This window comes from Cordyceps fumosorosea, assembly GCF_001636725.1.
Source record: "Cordyceps fumosorosea ARSEF 2679 chromosome Unknown scaffold_2, whole genome shotgun sequence".
NCBI lineage: Eukaryota > Fungi > Ascomycota > Sordariomycetes > Hypocreales > Cordycipitaceae > Cordyceps > Cordyceps fumosorosea.
In genome coordinates this window covers 217,793-242,869 of record NW_017387302.1, presented here as the reverse complement: position 1 = coordinate 242,869, position 25,077 = coordinate 217,793, and the positions used below count along the sequence as shown (strand labels likewise).

The 25,077-nt window shown below is 53.5% G+C and overlaps 6 protein-coding genes across 6 annotated transcripts; 4 read left to right on the top strand and 2 right to left on the bottom strand.

The window, feature by feature from the left end:
• Positions 1–879: 879 nt before the first annotated feature.
• On the bottom strand, positions 880–2,049 carry ISF_01223 (amidohydrolase; the record flags this gene model as incomplete). Its single annotated transcript, XM_018844830.1, has 1 exon — positions 880–2,049. One exon carries the CDS (start codon positions 2,047–2,049, stop codon positions 880–882), a length of 1,170 nt encoding a protein of 389 aa, XP_018707596.1.
• Positions 2,050–4,349: 2,300 nt separating this feature from the next.
• On the top strand, positions 4,350–5,144 carry ISF_01222 (Mid2-like cell wall stress sensor; the record flags this gene model as incomplete). The annotated part of the gene is made up of 1 exon (XM_018844829.1): positions 4,350–5,144. The coding sequence occupies one exon, from the start codon at positions 4,350–4,352 to the stop codon at positions 5,142–5,144; it is 795 nt and encodes a 264-aa protein (XP_018707595.1).
• Positions 5,145–6,731: 1,587 nt separating this feature from the next.
• Positions 6,732–13,963, top strand: ISF_01221 (hypothetical protein; the record flags this gene model as incomplete). The annotated part of the gene is made up of 2 exons (XM_018844828.1): positions 6,732–6,829; positions 7,261–13,963. 2 exons carry the CDS (start codon positions 6,732–6,734, stop codon positions 13,961–13,963), a joined length of 6,801 nt encoding a protein of 2,266 aa, XP_018707594.1.
• A 261-nt stretch (positions 13,964–14,224) lies between these two features.
• On the bottom strand, positions 14,225–16,273 carry ISF_01220 (signal sequence receptor alpha subunit; the record flags this gene model as incomplete). The annotated part of the gene is made up of 2 exons (XM_018844827.1): positions 14,225–15,982; positions 16,040–16,273. The coding sequence occupies 2 exons, from the start codon at positions 16,271–16,273 to the stop codon at positions 14,225–14,227; spliced, it is 1,992 nt and encodes a 663-aa protein (XP_018707593.1).
• Positions 16,274–16,851: 578 nt separating this feature from the next.
• ISF_01219 (Hrf1) lies at positions 16,852–19,348 on the top strand (the record flags this gene model as incomplete). Its single annotated transcript, XM_018844826.1, has 7 exons — positions 16,852–17,124; positions 17,191–17,392; positions 17,444–17,769; positions 17,820–17,865; positions 18,529–18,629; positions 18,724–18,803; positions 18,877–19,348. 7 exons carry the CDS (start codon positions 16,852–16,854, stop codon positions 19,346–19,348), a joined length of 1,500 nt encoding a protein of 499 aa, XP_018707592.1.
• A 2,154-nt stretch (positions 19,349–21,502) lies between these two features.
• Positions 21,503–21,914, top strand: ISF_01218 (stress responsive A/B barrel domain protein; the record flags this gene model as incomplete). The annotated part of the gene is made up of 2 exons (XM_018844825.1): positions 21,503–21,607; positions 21,678–21,914. 2 exons carry the CDS (start codon positions 21,503–21,505, stop codon positions 21,912–21,914), a joined length of 342 nt encoding a protein of 113 aa, XP_018707591.1.
• Positions 21,915–25,077: the final 3,163 nt, after the last annotated feature.

Below are 25,077 nucleotides of genomic sequence, written 5' to 3'. Positions count from 1 at the left end.
AAAAGCGATCAAGCGCCAGTTCTTCATCCTGCTAATTTATAGCAGTGACACTACATACATACTTGCAGCCAATATTTGTTCACGTATGCAAAAGAGCCACGCCGTCTCGGCTCCCCGCTGACGCGCTGCGCCATTTCGGATAGGTCAATGCCGAGATACCAAGTTGAAGCACGGGTATTGGCGACTTCGCACTTGCTCCCGGGAGACGATGGACTCGCGTCCCCCATGACGCCGAGCACGAGGGTAAAGTGGAAGCGAGTTACTGTCTCCCGTGGGCTGTGTACGAAGGACGCCGAGGGGACCGGTAGTCTGAGTCACGATGGGAAAAACGGGTGAAGTGGTTCTAGCAAGGAAGTTGGTCGGACAGAAGCGGAGTTTAGAGAGAAACGCTATTATCACTGGAATGAAGGGGGCGAGGTTGGCGATGGGAGAGTCGCACGGGGCCAAGGCCGCAACCTTGCTCTCTATCGGTTCTCACTATCCGTAGTAGCAAATGTTGTGCCGCTACTTTTTTTGAGTCAACAGCTCGTCTGGGATTGCAGATTGCGCTGGACTGTTAGCGTCGACCTTTGTCGTGGGCTGGGAAGACTTGACGCCAGGTCCAGTGCTCATTTTGGCCTGCATCTGCAGCGTCACATTCGGCATAATACGACCGTGAACTGCGCTCGAGACTTGACAACCTGACTAGGTTCCGGTGTGCCATCATTAAATGCTAGCTAGGAGCGCGACGCAGGTCGTGTGGTTTCGGGGCGAGTTATTACATGAATAACTGCGTGTTGCCCTTGTTGTGCAGCGCCTCTTGCATGCAATATTTATGAGTACTGGATATAGGCATGTCAAGATGGACGCCCTTTCATTTCAATCTCCGAAATGTGATAGTTACACAAGTTCCCAGGTAGCGTCGGAGTAAGCAGACTCTTCCATGATGCGGTCAATAAAGCCGACGGGAATGCCATTTTGCTTCCAGACATGGGCGTCCTTCATGACAAAGTTGACTTTGCGGAGCGCTTTGCTGTCGACGCGGGGGTCGGTGTCGAGGGCGATGATATCGGCGCGGGCTCCCTTTTCGAGCCAGCCAAATCGATATCCGCACGCGTCCTTGCCACATGACTCCCAGCCGCCGAGCATGCAGGCTTCCAACACATCCTCCACAGGGACGCCGGCTTCCATCAGAAGCTCCATTTCTCTTGCGCCTTGCCCGTGGTTGAAGGCACCAGTGTCGCCGCCGGCTGCAAGGCGCAAGCCCATAGAATGGGCCTTTCTCGCGATCGCCTGGACCTCTGGGACCCTGTCTTTGACTCCGGACTCGACGATGGCGAGAGTCGGGACGTAGATGCATCCGTTGTCGGCCATGGCCTTAATCGCGCCGTCGGTGGCCTCGGTTCCATGCTCGATGCTCGTTACGCCGGCTTTGGCTGCCATAAGAACACCCCTCACGGTGCCGGCGTGACAGGCGACAGGCAGGCCGGCAGACTTGGCCTCACTGACAATGGCGTTCATCTCTTCTTGGGTAAACATGACCGTTGCGGGGTTTCGGTTCATTGGAGGGAACAAGATGGCGTCTCCTGATAAAGGGGAACGCAAGGTGTTGCGCCTGTAGTCGGCATAGAATTTGATAATGTCGGCGCCCTCGGCCACTCGTCTGCGGACGGCGCGTCGCACTCCATCGGGACCATCGCAAGGATCACATATGAGTGGGGGCTTCATGCCATTGGCATAATTTTCCGTGCGGATTTCGTAGGAGCCAGTCGTAGCCAGGCAACTTGTCGCGACAAATGTGCGCGGTCCAGGCGTGAGGCCGCGATTTACCGCGTCCCGAAGGCTGGCATCGTGGGAAGACAGGCCCTCCGTACCCAGATCGCGATACGTAGTGTATCCCGAGAGCAGTGCGAGGCGCATGTGGCTGACGGCACGGACGGTTCGTTCTACAATGCTTTCATCTCGCATTTGTTCCGCTGATGAGCGCTCGCTGTGTCCTTGGTCAGTGGCATTATCCTTGCCTTTCCACCACTTGTTGGTGTGCGTACCAATAAGCATGGAGGAAAACATGGGTATGCGCATCTACAAAACCAGGCATGGCGACCCTGCGACGCAAGTCAATGTCGCCAGGCTTCACCTCGGCGGTAATGCTGTCTCGCTGAATGACATCTTCGATGGCACCTGAGGCGGGGTTGACGACGATGGATATGTTCTTTTGAATTGCTTAGAGGTCGGGTCGAAAAGGGTGCCAGTATGAACAGTGAACGTGGCGGTGGCCATGCTTGCGAGATGTGAAGAGACAAATCAAGACGGACTGCACTGCACACTGAGCTAAGGAATTTTCAGGGAAGAAGAATTATGAATGCGAGCTTCTTGGATTTCCAACGTTGTTTGTAGCAGAGATGCATTTGGCGCCACGGATCCTGGCTGGCTGGTCAGGCTTGTTAGCCCAAGCTAACACCGGAATTGGCCAGACGCGTCGCCGAGTGAGTGCTCTGGTGCAGTCACCTTCTGCATATTCGGTAAGCAGTTGCGCTCTAGCCATCTAAAAGGCAATTGCAGGATTGATTGACGTTGCACGCCCTGCCGTGAGTGGTTATAGCCTTGTGTGGCTATGTGCTTCGAACCTGGGCGGGGGATAATGATGCATGCACGGAAGGATGGGAGAGCGGCAACCAATCTTGTGCATCTTGTGCCAAGACGCCAGTGCCTGATCCGCGAGCTGACAACAGACGTACTGCCCATGCTTGACCGTCTTGTGACGGAGGCATGGTGCCAGCCAGCAGCGACCTCTGGGCCAAGTTGGGAGTTTGTGTTGTGAAACCGGGGAAAGTTGCCGTGGACCAAGGCCGATTCTGTGACAAGCGCCGTGATTCTACATCCAGCCTTGAGTCGCTGACCACCACACCGGAACAAGTTCAACTGGAGAGAATGCAAATTGAATGTAAGAACTGATGGCTGCAGGCTGCATGTTGGCTGGGTCTCTCTGTATTGACGGGGCCAAGACACAAGTTCTATTTTTGGAGGCTGCTGTTGAGCACTCCTACAACTGAACTGGCCTTGTATGGTATGCAAGCATCATGAAATAAACAATTGATGCTATGCGCAATGCTTACTCCGTAGCTGCTTGGTGAAAGCCAGAGATGTTTTTTCTGCATCCCAATCGGTCAAGTTGCAAGGCCTGGTTTGACCCCTGCAACTCTGCGACATGAGCAGCCCCGGGACCAAACTGGCAACAAGGTTGGTGAGAGACAAAGAGTCAACTGATGATGGCTGGTGCATCAAGAGAGGCTGGAGCCAGGCACTGGTCAACCAGTCAGGAGAGAATGGCGGGGCCGTCGTTAATGCTTGTGTCGATAATAGTTGGCTTGGGTTGCGATGAGTCCATCGTGACAAACCGAGCCGCCAGGGCAGCCTGCGTTCCCATGAGCCTGCACTTGAAGATTCCTCGGCGGCAAAGCGATGGTGTTACGCGGTGTCTCCCGGCAGATTTCATCGATATCTTACCCAGTATGGTTATGGACGGGTTCGTTGGCGCCGTGAAATATCGCGACATGATACCGAATAGTGTTATTATTATTGCTCCCGTTGAGCGACACGTCAGAGCAAGCCTTGGCGGTTCCGCCCAGCAAGTTAAAGCCTAACAAGGGTCAAGTGAAACGGTCACGGCTTACCACGTAACCTCTGTAGCAGGTGGCAGTACTTACTTGGTACTTACGGTGTAGCACCACGACCTTGCTAGTTCCAGCTCCCTCACCCCAGCTTGAAAGTACCGTGTCAGTATCTGCAAGTATCAAAGTGGCGCCCGCTTGAATACGAGCCCTCACACACTCCTTTTTGCAGCGCCAATCTGCAAGCCCTGGTTCATGGCTTTTTAATATCTCTCTTCCCTTCTAAAGTGTATCACTTGGCTCTCGAATAAATCTCTCCGTTTTTTTGTCGTTTTCTCGTCATTTTCTCTTCTTCGCTTGCCCGGCCGACTCCTCTCTCTTTTCCTTCGTACTCTTTCGCTACCGCCTTGCTGTCATACTCGAGTACCTGACAACAAAGACCCACGACGCCTTGCTATTCTTTTCGTTTCACTTTCCCGTCATCGTTGCACTCTCGCTGCTCTGGCCTGAAATACCAGTAGCGACATTGACAGCACTTGGCAAGCTGCTGCTGTAGTATTTCCGCCCCCCCCCTCCCGTTTGAAGCGGGCCAACCACCAACCGCCTTCCTTCCTACCCACTCAACCATCCATAGCGACGACGACGGAACCAAACGGCATCTTGGCCGCAACTGGTTCTTTTACGGGATTCATCTTTGCCCTGCGCATACATAACCAACACATCAATCGCTCGATACGCTTACACTAGCCATTGTTCGCCATGTATTCGCCTCGTTTCTTACTACTCATTGTGGCAGCGCTGTGCGTCGCTGACGCGGCCTTTCTGGATCACTTCCATCTCGGACGCCGCGCAGACCTCGCCGCCAGCGCGTCGGATACTGGCAGCAAGAGCTCGTCGACTGGAGGTGCGACGACACCGGCTTCAACACCCGCGAGCTCCTCCCCCGCCTCAGCCTCGACCTCGCCGCCAGCCAGCTCCAGCAGTACCGAGCCGTCCTCCTCCTCACCCCCCTCGTCAACTGCGACTCCTACCTCGCCCCCCTCGCTGACTCCCACGCAAGCCGAGCCATCGAGCACCGCCGCGGAGCCCTCATCGCAGCAGCCCACATCGCAGCAGCAGCAGCCTACCGCGCAGCCGACTTCGCAAGGGGACTCGAATCCCAAGTCGACCTTGACCAGCTTTGTCACATCGACCACCACTCAAGCCCCGGCTAGCACCTCTGGGGCTACGTCGACACCCGGTCTCAGCTCGGACAAGGACGGTGCTTCCTCGGGCATGCCAGTCAAGACCCGCAACACGGTTATCGGCGTCGTGGTCGGCATTGGCGGTGCCATCCTGCTGGGTGCCGCTGGCATGGTTGCCTATCGGATCTGGGGCCGCAGGAAGCACTCAGAAGAAAGCGATGGCTTGATGAGCTACGATATGAGCACCAATGGCTATGAAAAGCACGAACCGTCCAACTCGATTAGCAGCAACAATCAGCGAACGCCTTTCCAGTCAACTTTGGACAACTACCACCAGCCGAGTAACGTCAATCCCTCGTCCAACTTTTAAGCCTTGCATCTTTGAGGTAAGGGCTTGTCGGACTATGCATTGTACCTAAGGACCAGGTTATTGAAAAACAGAATGAAGTGGAAGGAGGTAATGCAAGCGCATAGAAGCGGCAAACTGTCCAGCGCAGCTTACACATTATACGCACGATTCGAGTGGTTGATTGCTTGCTTGCTTGTTTGGTTTATTAAATGAAGCGAGACCCACGGTCATGGCGAGCCGCGGGCGCAGTGCCTCATCTATATCTTTTTTCATTGTTTGTTACTGTTACCTTTTGCGCCACATAGCGAGTATTGCTGTCACTATTGTACTTAGACCCGTTTAATACTATATCGCATGAATACCAATATCCGGCGCGGCGCTGTGCTTTCTTGCGATGCTGCAGGCAACCGGTATGTGAGTGTGGTGCTTGGCTGTCCTGCACCCAATGCAGTAGGCCGCGGTACCGAACTGACTTGATGAACTTGTTAGATTTATCTACACATAGCGCTCGCGTTGGCGATGATAATGTCACTGACGGCGACCGTGCATTTGGTGTGCCAAAGGACGCTCCGGCCCTACGTCATACCTTCTTTATTATTAACAAAGCCAACCCCAGAGTCCCCGTCACTTGTCGACTGCAAGCTCTTAGCTACATGGCTCACATGCCTACTGTCATTCTCGTACTGGCGGCTTTGAATACCAGTCCGCAGCTTTCTCTTCAACCCAAACCTCTGGCCCACCACCACCAGAAACCCGCTGAAAAGGTTGGGCCTTGGGCGGGAAGCGCTCGGCTGGTCCCCTGGGCCTAACCCTTTCTGGGACCCCACCAGCCCCCGTGCCTTCCTTTCTTGTGGAGTCAACTTGGGCAGAAAGTGGGCGTCATCATTTAACTAGGTACTTTTTGGATGGCGCCCTCAAACTTTTTTTTTTGTGTTCGTTCTCCTCTGAATTACTGACCTACAGCTTGTCAAAGTCACCGCCATCTATTGTAGAGAGGTAATTACTGGTAGAAGGTGCAAAAAGAGAAAACGAACGACTCCCGAGACCAGGTTTTACCAGCACCTGCGCTACTGGTGAACTCAGTGTCAGAAAAGCCTAGGTTGATGCTCAGGTATCTGCACCAATATATCTGGTTACGTTGCTGACCCTGAGAGGCGTCTATCTTCAACTACCTACCTACTTGCCTACTATGTACATACACATGTCCAGGGTAGGTATCAGTACATGCGCTGGCCCTTGACAACATCTGTACGCAAAGGCCAGTGGCCAGTGGCAAACTCAACTGGCAAAAGCGCTCAACTGATGATGGCCCGGACCCCTGCTCTTCCAGCCTTCTTCTCATTCACAAGAAAAATTATCGCAGGGGAGATTAAGTTACAAGGTAATCCGTAGGCTATACCAGGTACCTGCCTAGTAGGTTACTACCGCAAGAAAAATGCCACAGGTTGTGGTCAAAACCAAAAGTCGCTAATAATACAGCAGACTGGCCGACTTACTTTGGTCCAATTACAAACCTTGATACTTCGTGGGGAGGTACCCTTCTTGCTGTCACCCCAGCCAGCGCTTTAAAGACAAGTCACCCACCCCATCCCCCCATCCCATCCTCCAATGCCGCCAATTCGAACTTCTCTTCCAGCATCCCTCGCACCTCGGTCGCGATTGTCTATCCTCCGATGTGTTCGGGCGCATCGACTCATCTCGCCCTCGTTTTTTAAGCAGCTCGTCTCTGTCCGTTGTTGATACCCCCGCTGCTTTTGTCGCTATACGCCGGTAGCATTTTGCGTACCCGCCCCCTTTAAATTCCCAGAAAGGGTCGTCATAAAATCGACGCGCGACGCGTACCCACACACCAGAGCCAACTCCCTTTTCGATCCTCCGGTTCGGCATCTCGAAAAGAAAAAAGGAGGGAGCACGAGAGTGGACTTATACGACACATTTGAGAGAATCAGTGGCAGGCGACAAGTCCTTCGTCTGCGCTGAATCTCGGTTGGTAAGGAAGCAAACGCCCGTTACCCCTTGCATAGACTCGCCTTGTCTTATGCATTGCCACCGACCCGAGAACTACGGGCCGTCTTGATTTACATGCGTTTCGGCCATAATGATCTCCGACTAACCGACTGCTCCCACCCATAATTAGACCCTTCATTACGACGTCGCCCCCAAAGCCGTCAACTACCGGCCCTCCACGTGCGCGGGCACTGGACGGTTCTGGAGACTATCAGCCCAAGCAGCAACCACCAGCATCTCCGGCCTTGTCTACCGCCTCCACCGCAGACGGAGACGACGACGCAGACCTTGAGTCTTCGCCTCCTGCCCCGGAACTCCCAGCGCCAAAGCTGCCTGACCGAATTTCGGCCCTGCTCCAATCGCCAACCCGAGCAACCGACGACGTCTTCGAGACGGCCAGCTGGGGCTCACCCTACCCCCCGCACGACCGCAACGTACGTCGTCAGAGTTCCAGCAGCGACCTCTCCGAGGACTCGCCAATTCACCACCTGGACATCGACACCCCGTTTCTTCGCCCAGCTCCTCAGTTCCCGCTACAGGTTGACACTGAGGCCCGCGAGCCGCTGAGCGCCGCTGCCGCCGTTCTCGCCAACCGGGTCAGGCGCAGCAACAGAGGACTCACCGAGGACTGGATCCGCGCGCACACCGCTGCCGGAGAAGGAAACATCGAACCCCGTCTCTGGCTCAGCGACGGAAGCGATAGCGAGCACTCTTCATTGAGCGGCTCCGAATTAGCCTGGCTAGGCGAGCTTACTCCTAGAGCCGTCAAGGCTGCTCAGGCTGCCAAAAAGCACACGCGACAACCACGCGCAAGTGCCAGCAACGAAACTCTCAAGCCTTCCAAGGGAAAGAGTATCAAGCTGGGTAACTCAACGAGTATGGCGGCAGAATCAGAGCTCATGCTTGAGCCAGCCTCCAAGGCCCCTCCCCAGCGCAACGAGGCCAGCGCCCAGTCTGCTGAGGAGGGACAGATCACGTCAGAACATGCGACAAATGCGGGCTCGAGGCCGCCATCAGAACCTTCACACAAATTGGCTGACAAGCCCGCCAAAGCCGCCGCGGAGACTCTGGCCGCGACCTCTATTCCCTCGACGCCAAAGAGAGTGAAGGAAAAGCCTCTACCGAAAGAGCCTCCCATGACACCAAGAATCAAGAAAAAGGTTCCCTGGAAAGGGAAAAATATCATGATATTAGTCCCTCGCGATGACGACCGTGGTAAGCCTAGCAAGACCCCCATGCCGCTGCGCCCTGATGAGATTGAGCGCATGTTTGCCTCTTGGAAGGAACTTGGATACAACGTGGACGGTTTCGATCTTGTAGTCAAAGACTACCAGCCCCTCGGCACCGACGACTCTCAGAGTCGAGACTGCTGGCCCTCCACCGACGATTTGACCAAGGAGCGATCGAGCCGTCACTACCCGGTCAATCTGCCAGACCTGAACGCATGGAAGAACTACGTCCAAGAGCTCCAAGAAGCCAAACTCAGAGCGCTTGGCGTTTCTGATGCTACTGAGGAACCCCCTGTACCATCCATATCGCCGTCGCTTACTATTCCTTCGCGACAAGCTTCCGCGCAATACCCTCCGCTGCCTTTCTCGCCACCGATTCCCACTTCGTCCGCGTCCAGCAACCCTGGCTTCAACTTCCAATCACAACTGCTCTCTGGCACTACAACAACAACCCAGAGCCCTGCAATTGCTTCTCCGATTCCCTTTGGGCAAGTACAGGGCAAGTTCAACCCTCGTCAGTCTATCTCTTTACCAACAGGCAACTCTCCCTTCCAGTTGTCGAATGTTCAAGGGTGGCAGAACCAAGCCGGCATTTTGCAAAGCCTTGCTCGCATCGATTCACCGCTTCTCAGTCTGAATGGAATTGTCTCGCCACAGTCTCCCTATGATCTGGACGGCTTTCCCATTTCGGCAAGCCCTGCCTTCAACGCTCACCAAAGACACCAGTCTTTGCAGTACTTTCCTCAACACATCTCTAGGGCGTCGCCTCACCTGCAGCAAGTGCGCGAGGATGAGGAAGAAGAGGTGGATGACTATGCTAAGAGCCCTTCCAAGACACCAGAGCCCACCAAGACGCATCAGCCCTCAATGCAGGCTGAAATGCAGGACGCTCAATATCACCTGGAGGAGCAGCTGCGCAATCAGCTCGAACATGAGGACTACAACCCGCAGGCCCAAGGAAACTCTGCCACCAACCATGAGAATCTCGCTTTGGCCCACGACCGCCAAGCCTCTGGCAATTTGGCTGTTTCTGAACACTTTGCTAATGACCAAGTCAAGCCTGTCGTCCTTCATCATCCCCGTCCTCATAGCCGTGGCCAATCTCTGACGCAAACCTTTTTCCGAGATCACGATGTTCAGGCTGATGGATCCACGTTTGGCCGGCTCAACGGCATCCCCGAGTCTAACAAGCCCGAGGGCGACGAGGCTTATGAGATTGAGACAAACCCTAGCGACTTGGGCACTCCTGTGCAAAACTTTGACTTTCCCGCCATGCTTCATCAACATCAGAAGACACTGTCGACTGCAAGCAACCCTTGGAACAATGTGAATGAATCTGTCGAGGCTCCTGAGCATGAGAGGAAACCATCGACATCGAAGCTCAACGTTAAGGCGCCTGAGTTCAAGTTCAATCCTACAAGCAATTTTACTCCTGGCTTGTTCAATTTCTCCTCTGCTGCGACTTTCCAGCCTGGCGCAGCAAGCTTCCAACCTGCAGTCCTCCAGGCTGGCGTCAGCGACTACGTTGAGCCTGCTCCTCCTGTTGCCCAGTTTGGCAGCAACAGTTTCGGTTTCGCCGCTGGCTCTCCATCACTTAACCCAGACCAGAGCGAATTCAGCTTTTCCACTTCGGGACCCAAGTTCAGACCTGACGCCCCGTCCTTTACCCCCTTCCAGTCACTGTCCAGCTCAGTCAAAATCCCTCGCAAAGGGCACCAAGGGCGCACAGACTCTATCTTTGGGGACATTAACATTGACACGAGCGAAATGGTCCGCCCGGTCCGCAAATCAAAGGCCATTCCCATCATCCGACCGTCTAGCAGAGGGTCTGCCGAGTTGCCCCTTTTGGGTGTTGCCGAAGAATCTGGCGAGGATGAAATGGATAGCGATGGCCGCCCCCTTCAGGATGAATCGAGAGCCAAGCGCGCAAAGTCTCTGGCGCCAGAAAGCCAGGATGTCGCCTCATTTGCTCAGATGCCTCTTACTAGCATCTCGGAGAGTACCAATGATAACGCCCTATTCATTGACACATCAATGTCGTCCGCTGGTACTCGGGACGTTGTAGAGACTGATCAGACTACCGCCGCTCCTTCTGAGACTTCGCCGGCTACAAATACACATGAGTGGCAACCCCTCCAGGCCAAAAAGGATGCTGTCATTAACAGCCACAAGGCCCAACATTCTGCCGAGCTCAAGTCGAAGAAGCACGCTCATAAGAGAAACTCGCTCTCTGCTACTGCCATCCCGTTCTCGCCTGGAGCTCTCTCCTATGGAGAGGAGTCACCTGCGACATTAACCCGTGCAGAGCCAAGCCCTGTAAAGATGACGCACTCCGGTTCTATCTCCGAGCTTAAGAAAGACTCCCCGAAGGTCTCTGACGAGTCTCAATTCTCTTCGCCGATGCCTTCTGCTAAGCCGAAGGGCCTCAAAGCCTCTCGCTTTGCGCATGTCGAGGCCATCCCCGCCGCCGCGACTCCTGCCCCTGCTCCTTCCTCTTCTCCCGCCCCTGCTCCTGTTCTTACCTCTGCACCGGAGCCCGAACAGCCTGAATCCGAACAGCCTGGATCCGAACAGCCTGGATCCGAACAGCCTGGATCCGAACAGCCTGAATCCGAACAGCCTGAATACAAACAGGATACCGTCCAACCCACAGCCACCGATGTCATACCATCTATTGAGGCTCAAAACACCCTGGTTGACCTCAGCGAAGAGTCCGTTAAGACCGATGCCAAGGCAGATGAGCCAACCTTTGAGGAGATTGACGCCGTCATGCAGCAAATGGAGATCGATCCTACCATGGGTGTTAAGAAGAAGCCCTTGGAAAAATCGATCTGGAATCAACCCACTCCAGTTGCCAGCCGCCAGGCCTCGTACACGCTTCGCCCCGCTGTACACGACTTTGTCCCCCAATTCAACCAGCCAGTTCCTCCTTACCCCAAGGACCCTCAACTGGAGGACCCTTTCATTGACCCGCCCAGCGCCTGGGACAATGGACAACAACATGAGGCTATGCCTCCCAGTGACTGGGAAGGTGCTTTCTCAGAGGATGAGCATTCCAAGCTTGAGAGCAGGACACAGTTCTTTGACGGCAGAGTCAACGAGATTGTTGGTAACTTGTTGACGTCCCGCCTTGAGCCTATGGAGAGAACTCTGCTCTCGATCCAATCCGTCCTCGCCAGCAAGAGTCGTCGCGCTCCCTCCTCGCGCCGCGACATCAGAAGTACAACTGGTGAAAACCAGGAAAGCGATGCTGATGACGAGGATGACGAGCTGATCGTGAATCGCTCCATGAGCCCGCGCAGAGACCGCCGCATGGATCAAATCCGCGTCGCCATAGCTGAGGCTTTAGCCGCACAGAATGTCCAAGCCCCGATCGAGACGCCACCTGTCGATCACACGGCCATCTTGACTTCACTTGAAGAGATGAAGGCTCATATGAGCACACTCGCCAGCGCATCGCACCTTGACCGTGAAGTAGAGGACGAAAATGACGAGGACATTCGGCCTAGCACATCCAAGTCTGATGATGCTATTCTCGCCAAACTGGATGAACTGCAGACAAAGAATATTGATCTGGAACAGCGCTTGCAATTCGAGCAGCACAAGATTGAGAAGGAAGTTCAGGAACGTCGTGAGGCGGAAGATGCTGCTGCTGAGCTTAACCGTAAGCTAAACGCTGCCGAAACCCGCGTCGAGGTTGAGATCATCAACAAGAGTGTCTATGACCAACGCGTGGCGGATCTTGAAGAGCGCCTCAGGCTGCAGGAAGAGAAGACGGAGGAAGAGCTTAAACAACGCCGCCTTCTCGAGGACAAACTCTGTGATGTGCAGCGCCAGCTCAAGCATGCTTCCGAGGAGGAAAGTCGTCTTACCGAGACCCTTGAGGAGCGTGATCGCAGAATCAAAGAGTTAGAGCAAACTGCTGGCAAGAAAGCGATGCGCATGACTCTGCTAGAAGCCGCTTCCAACAACGCGAGCCAGTCCCAAAGTGAGATGACGAACAAACTCAATGCTCTCGAAGGCGACCTAAAGGAGGTCCGCCAAGACAACACACATTGGCGCACCGAGGCTGAGCGAGCTGACGAGAATGCTCGTCGCAGTGCGGGCGAGCTTGCGGTTGTCCGTGACGAGAACAAGAGCCTCCAACAGACCATACAAACCCTCACTTCTCAGTTGCAAGAAAATGAGCGCCTTCGTGAATCCTGGCGAGGCAAGTTTATGTCCCTCCAAGAAGACATGGCAAATGCTGCTCGCGAGGTCGCTGAGGAGAGTGCCAGGCGCATCAAGAAAGACCAGGCTATGCTTGCCCGCCAAGAAGTGTTGGATGCCAGATTGCAGGCTGAGGCCAAGACGCGCGAGCGCTTGGAGGTTGAGATGGAACGCCTTCAGACCAACGAAAGAAGCGGCATGCGCGCACTCAATGAATGCACGCGCCTTGAGGGGATCCTTGGTGAGCTCCGTACTGAGAAAGATAAGCTCCAGCAGACTGCTTCGCGCTACTTGCGCGAGTTTGAGGAGGCCAGAGAATCCGGTGCCAGCGAAGTCAAACGCACCAGAATTGCCATGCAGACAGAGATCGACAACGCCAACCACCAGGTCAATGTTGTCCGACAAGAGCTTGAGGAACAAAACGCCAAGCTTCGCGCTGAGGTTGACAACATCAGACTCGAGGCTGACACTTCCAAAGCACGCAATGAAATGCTTATGGAAGAAGAGCAGACCACCAAGGCCAAGCTCTTGGAGGAACTGGAACGTAAGCATCAGAACGAAGTCGAGGATATGCAAACCCGCTACGAGCGCCAAATCAACAATGCTGCCGAGGACAGTCAACGAGCCGAGGAGGCCCTTTTGGAGCGCCTCAGCCTATCCTCGTCCAAGATCGACCATCTCAAGGACCGCGTTCTGCACCTCGAGGACAAGCTCGAAATCTCCAAGCAAGCTGCTGCCGCTGCCGCTCAGGCTGCCAAGGCTGCTGTTGCCCCGGTCGCTGCCCCTGTTGCTGCTGCTCGCACTGCAGTCGCTTCTCAGTTGCCCGAAAAGATCTCACCCCAGGCACTACGCGAATCCATCATGGTCCTCCAAGAGCAGCTCCAAGCTCGCGAGCAGCGCATCGAAGAGCTTGAGCAGGACGTTGCCAAGCTGGACCCCGAAGGACCTACCAAGATTTCGAAGCGTGATGACGAAATTACCTGGCTGCGTGAACTCCTTGCTGTGAGACACAGCGATCTGCAGGACATCATCACGGCCCTGGCTGTCGACTCGTTTGATCGCGAGAGAGTCAAGGACGCCGCCATAAGACTCAAAGCCAACCTGCAGATGGAGGAGCAAGAGCGCGAACGAGCCGTTAATGGTGGCTCGGCCATCACCCTGCCCAACATTGCTCAGAGTATCCAGGCCGCCACCCCGCGCGTCGCTCAGACCATTGGCTCCGGCATCAATGCGCTCGACCGATGGAGGAAGTCAAGCCAGCCCTCATCGTTCTTTAGCGTGCTCAACACGCCGACGAAGAGCAGGACGCGAAGCAGGAGCGGGCTACTAACACCACCTACAGCTCGCGAGGTTGAGGGGGCTGAAGACCTTAATCACGACTTTTTTGAGGATTAAGGGTTCAATATTCACTTACTAATTCTATTTTTCCTTTGTTTTTGTTTTCACCAGCAGATGTGTGTATTAATTATACCAAGAAAAGCGCCGAATCAGCGAACGTTTTCATTGACACTCTTTTTTTTATTGTTGATTTATTAGACTGGGAATAAGGGCATGAGTTTATAGTGTTTATTTATATAAATATACAAGTAGTTCTCGATTGGTGTACCATCTGATCGAGCATATATCTATTATCCAGAATTGTCCAAGTCAAGTTTTCTAGTTGTTGCTGAGAAGCTTCTCAACAGCCCACTTGACGGAAAAGTTGCGCAAGTCCGAGTAGTGCTGGCCGACGCCGACAAAGAGAACAGGTACATTGGTAGCGTGGACCAGGCTGACGAGGGTGCCCACCATATCGCCGACAGTATCGCATTTAGAAATGATAAAGCCATCGAGGGAGCGAACGGCACCAAAGGCAGCGTTGAAGTTGCGTGCCTGGGCGACCGAGTCTGTACCAACAAGGGCCTCGCCGACCATAAGGATCTTGTCAGGCTGAGCAAACTTGGCAAACTTTTCGAGCGACGACATGAGGCGTTGGTCGTTGTGCCGGCGGCCGGCCGTATCGATGAGGACCACGTCGTAGCCCTCCTGCGCGGCGTGGGTGACGGCGTCCTTGGCCACAGTAGCGGCATCCTTGCCGTAGCCCTTCTGGTACAGCTCGACCTGGCCGCCCTCACGCGCCGTCAACTCCTTGAGGTTGCGAACGTGCACAGCAAGCTGCTCGACCGCGCCGGAACGGAATGTGTCTCCAGCCGCGATAAGCACTTTGTACTTGTTTTGCAACAAAAAGAAGCAAATCTTGGACAGGTTAGTTGATTTGCCCACACCGTTGACGCCAACAATCGACATGACATAGGGGCGGCGCTGGCGGAGAGATGTAACAGGTGGTGAAGTGATGGAGTCAATGTCGCGGAGCAGATCAAGAGATGATGTCGGCGTGAGCATCTTGGTAAGAGAGGCCTCCATGGCCGTTTGGATCCTCGCATTGATACCTGTGAGCCACGTTAGTATTAGCGATGGTTGGTGGATTGTGTTCGCAAGCTTGCCTTCAAAGGTTCCAGTCTTGGTGCCTACTAGTTCCTTTTCCACACCTTCGCAAAGCCGCACAGCAGCTTCTCTGGCCACATTCTTGCGAAGCAAGTGCTCTTCCATGCCTTTCATGGCATTTGCGAGGTCCTCGGATGTCAGGGTCTTGCCGCCAACGACGTTGCGGAAGAGTCCACTGATAGCGTTTACACCCGAGCCGAGGATACCAGCTTTCGCCGACGCCGCACGCGATGCAGCCGCCTTTTCTGCCTGCGCAGTGGCAAGGATGCCTTGTACCTCGTCGCCCAGGTCACGCAGCACGAACTTACCCTTGGCCGATGTGCCCCAGGTAGATGAGTCAACTGACTCTACTGTGCCAGACTTGCCTGCGCCGCCACCATCATGTGCAGAGTAGTCGAGCTGCACATCATCATCTTCGTCTGCGAAGCCGTCGGCGTCCCATTTTCTACCCTTTTTGCCACCCGCAGCCTTCTTCGGGCGAGAGGCTTCGTCTCCCGACGAGACAGGCGCCGAGTTGTGCTTAGCTTTGCGCGCACGCCTGGACATCTTGGCTACGGGACCGGCCTTAGCAACTACTAAATTGCTGGCAGGTGTCGATGGCCGCGACGTATTGGGCGTTGAATCGGCCGATGCTTCCTCTTTGCCAGCGCCATTAGAAACAGCTCGGCCTCTGTAAGTCAATCCTGGTGCGGAGAGTTTCTTGCTCTCTGGGGAGTCGCCCACATCATCAATAGCCTCGGTAGGATCCGAGGTACTGGATTTGTCGAGTTCCCGAAGTTGTTGATCAAAGTATTCATCGAACCCGTGGCATTCGACCAGTGTCGTGCGTGGTTTCTTGACCTGCTCGCCATAGAGACTGACAAAGATGGTACGGATGTTGTCGACGAGTTTATCCACCCAGCTTAAGTGAAGAAGTGATCGATATACAACCTAGCAGCTCGTCAGTATCTATGATTTTGTTTCGCACTGGAAATGCCATCGGCTTACAACAAAGATAACTCCGAGCTCCTTTACCATGGTCCACTTGAGGGTGTGATGGTCCATCTTGTAGGCGGGATTTGAGGAGGCCGATTGAGAACTTTGGACGACATTGCCAGAGTGCTTTTCTTCAATGAAAGTATCGGTGATGAAATTGTTAATGATCGAAGGGTTCACCGGGCTGTATGTGCGGGACCAGAGGACAACGCCCGAAGTCGTTATGATTTCGAACGTGTCCAGCATTGCGATTAAACTTGGTGGGGAGGCGACAAGTGGCAAGATGGAAACGAAGGGGAAGAGAGGGATCGAAAGAAGGTGCGGCGGTGAAGATGAGATTAAGAGGAAAGATAAGCCATGCAGGAGCAAAGGTTCGTCGTCTGTCTCGAACACTCGCTGCGATGTTGTGGGTGCTGCAATTCGCAACCTGGGATTATTGGAGAGCTGGCGGCGTCGCCGGAGGTATAGCGGCGCGACGGATCAGTTAGCCTCACCTGCTGGCACCAGGCAGTTGAAAGTGGTGCCTTCCGGGAGAGTCTGGCCCGTATCACGTGTGGTAGCCAGGTTGTTGAGCCACTTATGTACACCATCGGTGTGGCTGCTGCTGTCGTGGCGTAGGGGCCAACTTGCAGGCTGCCAAATTGGTGGTAGAACTTCAGGGAGCTCAGCGCTAACAAAGCTCCCCTTGTTGCTACTGCCAGAAAAAGTGGCCAGCGCGACTACATATCCTCCACGTCCACCTTTGGCCACGGTCGCATCCATCTCTCGTCTCGCCATTCCGTTCGCCATCTCCGTCTGCACGCTGCAGACAACTCAACTTCGACATGCAGCGAGCCAACTATGGGCAGTCGCCGCCCCTGCACCACCCCGTACCCCAGCACGTATCGACTGTGCCCCAGCTCCGGTCGCCCCCCCCTCCGCCAGGCTCCGCGCAGTCGCAACAAGGCTATGGCGGCAACCCGTATCAGCAGCAGGGCGGCGGCACGGGCAACGTGTTTGGCGCCTACGGACAGTTCATGAACGATCCTACCGCGCAGGTCGCCGCCCAGTTTGGCCAGACGGCGCTCAAGCACGGCCAGGAATACGTCGAGCAGAACGTGAGCCACCGTCCCCGACCCCTCCGGTTGTCCCTCTGCGGCCACGACGACTAACCAACCCGCCAGATCGGTCGATATGTCAACGTATCGGCTCTGAAGCACTACTTCAACGTCTCAAACTCCTATGTGATCAATAAGCTCTTCCTCGTGCTCTTCCCTTGGCGGCACAAGCCATGGGCGCGAAAGCAGGCCACGGCGACCAATGGCCAGGAAGGCTGGTACCTGCCCCCGCGCGAGGATATCAACAGCCCCGACATGTATATCCCAGGTTAGTCGGTCTGCTGCGCGCTCTGCGGGCATGTACTAAATTGAGTCTTAGTCATGGCCATCGTCACGTTTATCCTCCTCTCAACTCTTATTGCCGGTCTTCGAGGCGATTTCCAACCCGAGCTCCTAGGCTACACTGCAACAAAAGGACTGGTCGTGGTTATCGTCGAAATTATTGCTCTTAAACTTGGATGCTATCTTCTCAGCATCTCCAGCCAGTCTCAGCTTTTCGATCTGATTGCCTATTCCGGCTACAAGTTTGTCGGCATCATCGCCACGATCGCTGTTGCCGAAATTGTCAATGGTGGCAAGGGCACCGGCGGTTGGATCGGCTGGACTGTATTCCTTTATACCTTCTTAGCCAACTCCCTCTTCCTGGTATGCAACACATTGAGAGTTCCGGTATGGCATTGCTAACGCTACTACAGATGCGGTCTCTGAAATACGTTCTACTGCCTGAGAACGCTGGCAGCAGTGGGGGCCCTATGCAAACCGACTCAAGGGCGAAGCGCAACCAGAGAACTCAGTTCCTTTTCTTCTATTCCTATATTGTGCAATTTTTCTTTATGTGGGTGTTGACACGAGCATAATCCCGGCACAGTTCCAAGACGGCTGTCAGTAGACAGGATCAAGGAAGACTGTGATCTGGTATCGAAGGTGGGAAAGAAGGGCGAGCTTCTTGGTGAACTGTATCTCCCTGGCAGACGGACCTAAAGATAAAATTAGACTAATCTCGACGAGAAATGTAATGAAGTATACGTGACATGTTCTCAGGAAACCAAAGCCTTGGTTGATACCATGTTCTCTCCCCTCGTGAAACATCGTGAAACTAGCAGACAATTGAAGTCGTACTTAATACCACCGCCTCTGCTCCTCTGATTTTAGCCTGAAAATGCATCCATCAGTACATTACTGCATCACTGCATGTCAAGGTCGGTGTGCTGGGATTCCAAGTGATTCAGGGCACGCCCCACATACGACGCTGGACAGCAACCAAGAGCCAAGTCGCACCCGTTCTGCATCAACCTTTCACCCCCCCTATTCGGCCTCACCTAGGCAATTGACTCTTTCTTAGTTCTCCCGACAAAACGTACTTTACCATATATTTTTGCACCCACCTTGAGACCTTAGACTTAGACGCCATGCCCTCTCCAATTGTGGAGGCGACGATACAGTCGGCCGGCCTCGGCGTCCTCAGCAGCATCTTAGCGCAGTGCATCACGGCGTACAGACAAGCGGTAAGCATTCCGCGGTGCAAGTTTTCCACGGTTTTTGTTCTTCTAGGGGGGTTTTCTTGTATTTTTGGAAATGAGTTTCTAACGGGCTTCGCAGGCGTCATTGTCGATTGATTGGATCCCCGTCTTCCAGTACCTGCTCTTCATCATCGTCAGCACGCCGCCCAACTTCTTATGGTAACCATCTCCGCCGGGGCAGATTTGCCCCCTTCCACCCATCATGAAGAAATGCTAACACAGGTCGCTGCAGGCAAGAGTTCATCGAGGCTACTTTCCCCTCGCACCCTGAGCCTGCGGCCACCCCCGCCCAGAAGAAGAGCGGCCAGCCCGCAGAGCAACCGCCGCTGTCCACGCGCAACACGGCTATCAAGTTCCTGCTGGACCAGACCGTCGGCGCCGCCGTCAACACGCTGCTGTACAGCACCTTTACACGATCGCTGCGCATGGCGAGCGGCCACGCGCCGCGCGTCACCAGCGTGGCCAAGGCCGTCCGCTACTGGGTCAGCCCAGACGCCGTCTACTTTGGCAGGGTGGACCTCGACGCCGTGTGGGCGGAGGCCAGGGCAGAGTTCTGTCCCCTGATCCTCGCGGGCTACCGGCTCTGGCCGGCCGTCTCACTCATCAACTTTACGCTGGTCAAGTCGGTGCAGGGGCGGAACTTGCTCGGCGCGCTGGCCGGAGTCGTATGGGGTGTCTACATTTGTTTGTTCTCGTCAAACTGAGACGAACTTTGCTTCTCTGCCTTGTATTGCTTGAAGTCTTGGTTTTCATGCTCGTATGGCATGATTTGAATCACGCTGCGGACGCGTGGGACGCAGCACGTTATGTGAATAGACCGTAAAACATTTCAAATTTTCAATATCGCTAAATTGATACCCACCTGCTTCGCTAACCTGATCGTGGTAAGAAATACCAGAGGATTCTACTCATATGGCGTAAACAAATCAGCGCTTCTACCTTCCTGCAAAGAATGGCTCAGTATTTCGGATCTCATCTCGGTCATGCCCGCCTTGCAGCTTAGCATATCTCGTTAGCACCGTAGAACTCGCGATCCGGTGCTACCCTCGGGCTAAGGGGTGGTAGCTAGGCCCGGAATAAACTCGGGAGCCTCCGGTCGTAATACGTGGTGCACAACCGTTCCATTCGAGCTGGTCGAGTCATCCTCTGCTTCTTCTAGAGTCGCCACAGACGTAGTATGTTCACTCCCATAGGCTTGTTGAAACCAGTCGAGTTCGGGGACAAACACAGGAGCATCAAGCTCTTCAAACACTAATCTGGCAACATTGAGCCAGTGTTCTAACCAGCTTCGCATATTCCACATAAAGTCTTGTGTGTTATCAGGTCGCAGCATGTCACTCGCGAAATTGAAGATTGTCGCAGCCAGCCATCTGCACGGCGTGGGAAGATTGGGTTTAGATTGAGCCATGCATGCCCAAAGTCTCGCGTCTTTATAGATCTGATGGCCGGTGGACTCCCACTCAGCGAGAGCATTGAACATGTTCACTTGTTCGTCGTCGTAGATGCAGGGCTGAAGAGCTTCGAGACCTTGAAAGGTTTTGAAGCGGCACAATCGAATGCCCAAGCTTGAATTGCTCTCGATCAATACTCCATCGATTGCAGCGTAGCTTGGATCGTGAAAGGGGATTTCTTGGAAAATGTCGTCGTGCATTCCTTGTGGATAGCGGAGGTCTATTATTTCGCTGGACGAGGTCTCTGAGCCGCTGTCGGTTGAGGATCCGGCTCGTCGTCCGCTTCGGACCTCGGCCCAAAGCGCTGTCAGGTCCAGCATGGCGTGCTGTACGACAGCGTCTTCGTTCGTTGTGCGAGCGACAGAGTCCTCCGTGCGCTGCTAGACCGCCGAGGGGGACTTGTAGAAGAATAGCGCAGCACATTCGCCACATAATGGCTGCGCAGTTTTGTGCTCGAAGCGTATCGCATGATATCGCCGATGCAGAGGGCAGTGGTACTAGGTTGTCCCGCGGCGTGAGCTTCTGTGATGATGGACGTCTCGATAAGGCAGGGAATAGCACCGTCCGGGGCAGGCCATGACGAGATACGGTCGAGTGGTAATACTATGTTCTCGGGTTGTAAAATCGGAGAAGAGGTCAGAGTAATGATAATCTAGTTTTGCTAACGAGCGGTGAACATGAATGAAGATGATGCAAGTCCGAGACTGATGGGAAGAGAAGGAACCACAAGGGGGCGATCAAGCACGGACCACCTTGCCAGCTGCACAAATCGTGTCCCCTGACGCGCTTGCCTTCCGACTCACGCTCAACTAATAATGGCATTCCAGGTGCAGCTTTTTGGTTCTCGGAAAAATCACTGCCTTGCTCGCATTGGTGAATTCTTCAAGCCGTGAATTGATGCCCGCACTTGGCACACCGCCTTGGTTTGTCTCTCTGCGCCAATCCCGGATCCTGTAGCAATGAAAAGCCCAGACAGCCATCTATTACAAGCAGGCTTCTCATTCAACATAGCCAAGTCCCATGGAACAATTCCATCCTGCATTCTTTATTTATTGGCTTCCCGGGATTTTTGATTGGCCACTTGATGAACCGCAGTTCCTCTCCAGACCTAGCAATGGCGGGGTAAAGTATCCATATATAAGCGGAAATGTCGGAATAAGGAATCGAAGCCGCCTGCCCCTCTTGGTGCCTCTTGGTGCCATCCGATTCAAGCCGCTCTCATGAGCAGTAACTAGGCATGACTTACCTCCGACAAATCCCAATTCCGAAAACCCAATTTCTGCTACGAATACCTCTAAGACTCCGTTTCCCCTTTTTCTGCTATAAATAAGATTGCCAGGAACTTCTTTTCTTGCCAGCCCATTCGCCATTCCAACCCCAAATCTCATCTCCAACAGTACCTTCACAATGGCCGAGCGTGTCCACCGAGTTACCCTGTTCAAGCTGCCCAAGCCCGAGGATGTCGACAGGTTGATTGAGCAGTACAAAATTCTCGAGGCTACACACCAAAAGGTTCGTCCAATTCGGTCAACAGTTGAGGTTCTTGTCTTGATAGACATGCTTACTGATCACTCCCTCGCAGAACGGCAAGCCGTACTTGCAATCCGTCGTCATCGGCAAGCCTGAGGCTGACCCTCGGGCTCAAGGCTATACCTTGTGCGCCAAGACTGAATTCGCCAGCGCCGAAGATATGAAGTACTATGATGAGGAGTGTGAGGCTCACAAGACGCTCAAGGGCGTCGCCAAATCTCTCACGCTGGAGGGCGCAATGAGCGTCTACTTTACACCCACCATCTACAAGCCCAACATCTCGCAATAAGGAGCCATTATGGAAATTATTAACATCACTGAATATATTCATCAATTTGAAGATCAAATATGTTTTGTTGAACTTGCGCCTTTGTCATTTTACGACTCCACTAGCGCATAGCATTGCTTCAGTAGACAGACCCTCTATCTTTTCACAACTTCCTCAGCACTTTCGGTGTTCTCGACAGGCGCCGGCTGCCTTTGAACCGCACCTCATCGACCTAAACAATGGGTCTGTGCCTAGCGAACTCATAGAGCTCTGTCGAGGAATCGCTGTTCCTACTGGGCCCCATCTTTTCTTTCGGTAATGATGTTAAAATCTCCAGTGAGGGCGGATGCCTCTCCAGAGTGAACAGCGAGACCACCACCATGACTGCGCATATGACTACCATGAGCCTCATATCTTCTGTAAATGCGCCAGAATATACATGCTTCACAATATCCTGTTTCTCGGTAGGAAACTGTAGTGCTGCGACTGGTGACCTGTGTATTTGCGCAAGTTGCTCCGACGACAGCTCTGACTTCAACGATCCATTTACGTGGGCATTGAACACAACGGTACAAACCGACAATCCAATGGCACCACCGAGTACCCTAGCCTGTGCCACAGCCCCTTGAGCAGCTGCCCTTGTCTTTTGCTCGGGAGCTATCAGGTTTGTCATGATAGTCGCAGCTGAGAAACACAGCCCGACTCCCAGTCCGAATACAACCTGGAACACGTACTGGGTTGCCTGAATATTGGACTCAATGATTGCCATGAGCGTTATCCCAAGAAGCTGAATGCATGCCGCTGCAATCAGAGTATAAGAAGTATTGTTTCTCTTGCTCGAGATTGCCCCGCCCAAGAAGGAGCCCGTGGCACATGCCCCAAGCAACGGCAATATGTGAACGCTAGCCATCAAGGCCGACTGGCGCTCAACGATTTGAGATCTCTCGGGAATTGTAATTACTAGAGAGATGTAGGGAAATCCGGTCAGAACGGTGACACTGTCGGCGCTCTTTTGTTAGTACGTGCATGGGACTATCCCGCCGGGCCGGCTTACTCACAGTAGTCCAGCGGAATACACTCGTCGCTGCATAAGCCGTATTGGGAATATTGGCTCGATTCCACGATACATTTTCTTCTCGAGGAGAATTTGCCACATAATAAATAATATCCAACATATTATGGACATTATGAGGGTGACTATAATCTCCGGGCTGTTCCAAGTGTATATCTGCGATCCAGCCTGCTGAACGGCAAACACCAAGAGGCCGGAGCCAGCCAGCAGTGTAATGCTGCCGACGAAGTCAATTTTGATGAATGCGTCCCAAGAAAGCATATTGGCGGCATCTTCAGGCGGCCAGAAACTGGTAATGGCAAGCATTGCCACCAATCCGAAAGGGATGCTGGTGGTTGTTAGTGGCGGCTCACACGCGAGCGACATCTCCGAAACTCACTTCATGTTGAAGAGCCACCGCCAGTCCGAGAACTGCACTACCACGCCGCCAATAATCGGACCCAATACGAACGCAATAGTCAAAGTAGCGCCGACCATTGCGCCGATCAAACTTGGTCTATGAGATGGGCCAACTTCAACCAAGCTAATCTGGGTCAGGCTGTAAAGCCCAGATGCGCCGATGCCTTGGAACCCGCGACAAATTATTCTGTTGTCGAGTTAGTATATCATGAATATTTCAGAGTGGCACTTGTACACATACAGTGCTACCATGCTTTTGGACGAGGCACAGCCCATCGAAAATGCTGTGAAGAGAACCCACGACAGCACGAGCATGTTTCTTCGGCCGTATATGTCACTCAATTTGGATATAACGACTGCAAATCCTGCAAAAAGAACAATTAGATGTATGAGTTCAGTATGCGGCGAATTTGCCTTTACATACCCATGTATGTCAAGAGATAAGCCAGCACGATCCAAGGTGCGTTTGCGAAATCACGCAGTTCTCGCGATATAGTCACCAAGGAGGTGGAGGCTATCGAAGTATCCAGACTAGAGAAAAGAAGCCCCAAAAGGAGACTTTTTACTGATATTTAGCTTAAGCGACCATTTAACATTCAGGGTTTGCGACGTACCATGTCACCAGGACAGTCTGGCTAAGCCGGCTCGTTGAATGCTTCGCAATAACAACTGATTCTTCTTCTGGCTTTGTCAAGGGTTGCTCATCGCTATCTCTTCTTTCGTTTATTGCATTGTTCATCTGGCAGAGGGAGGGGTTTGGATATGTCAACGAGAGACGGAAGCTGTTATCCATTGCGTTTGGCATGATGGCACGAAGGGGACCCAGCTGCTGCTTCGTCTTGGTGTCCGGAGAGATGTCGGCCGGTTATCACTTGGTGTGAAGAAGTATGTACATTTATTTGATAGCAGAGATAAATTGTCAAAGGAGAGCATTGATGATGCTGTGTGATGGGGAAGGAGCGACCGAGGGCAGTCAAGTAAGTACGCATTGGCCCCCCATGCAGCTTCATGCCATCGTCTGTTGGAGCATTTTTAGTCGAGCCTGCCCATTGAGTCTTGATCTGTGGTACAAATACTAGCCTTTCAAAACCTACGTTTCCCGTGTCGCCTCCGTGTGGCAAGTTGGGCTACCAATCAAGGCAGCAAGCACTCACTCCGGAGGCGAAGATGCGGGAGCAGCCCGAGGATAATAGTAGTTAGCGACTGGTGGGTATTGCCCAGCAGAAACAGAACAAACGTTTGGTCCATCTTTGTGATGTTTCTAAATTGACTTGTATTGTGGCTTGTCTATTGTTGGTAGGGGGTTCGTCAAAGACATGCATGTGCATGCGGGATGATTTATCAAGACAAGGAATATGATTGCTCTGCTAGTTAACATGAGAAGAACTCGACGGAGTGTGCGGAGTACGGAGTAGTTGAGTGGGTTGATGATGGATATCATTTTCTTCAGAACAATCAGGTATCGCCCTCGCCATCCCTGTCTCATCCCCTGAATTTCGGATGTCAGTTGCATGATGCGACCGAGGAGGGCCGGCGGTTGTCATGTCATTGGTCCTTGATGTAATCCGTACTTGTTTTCGAGGTCCTTTACCGGTGTATACAGATTACAAGCATCAACTGCATCTCGTGCCTGTTCGCAAACATTGTCGTTTTTTAGCATGGCTTAAGCACCGTTCTGTTTCGCCGATGGCCCAAGCCCCCGTGGCGTGTACC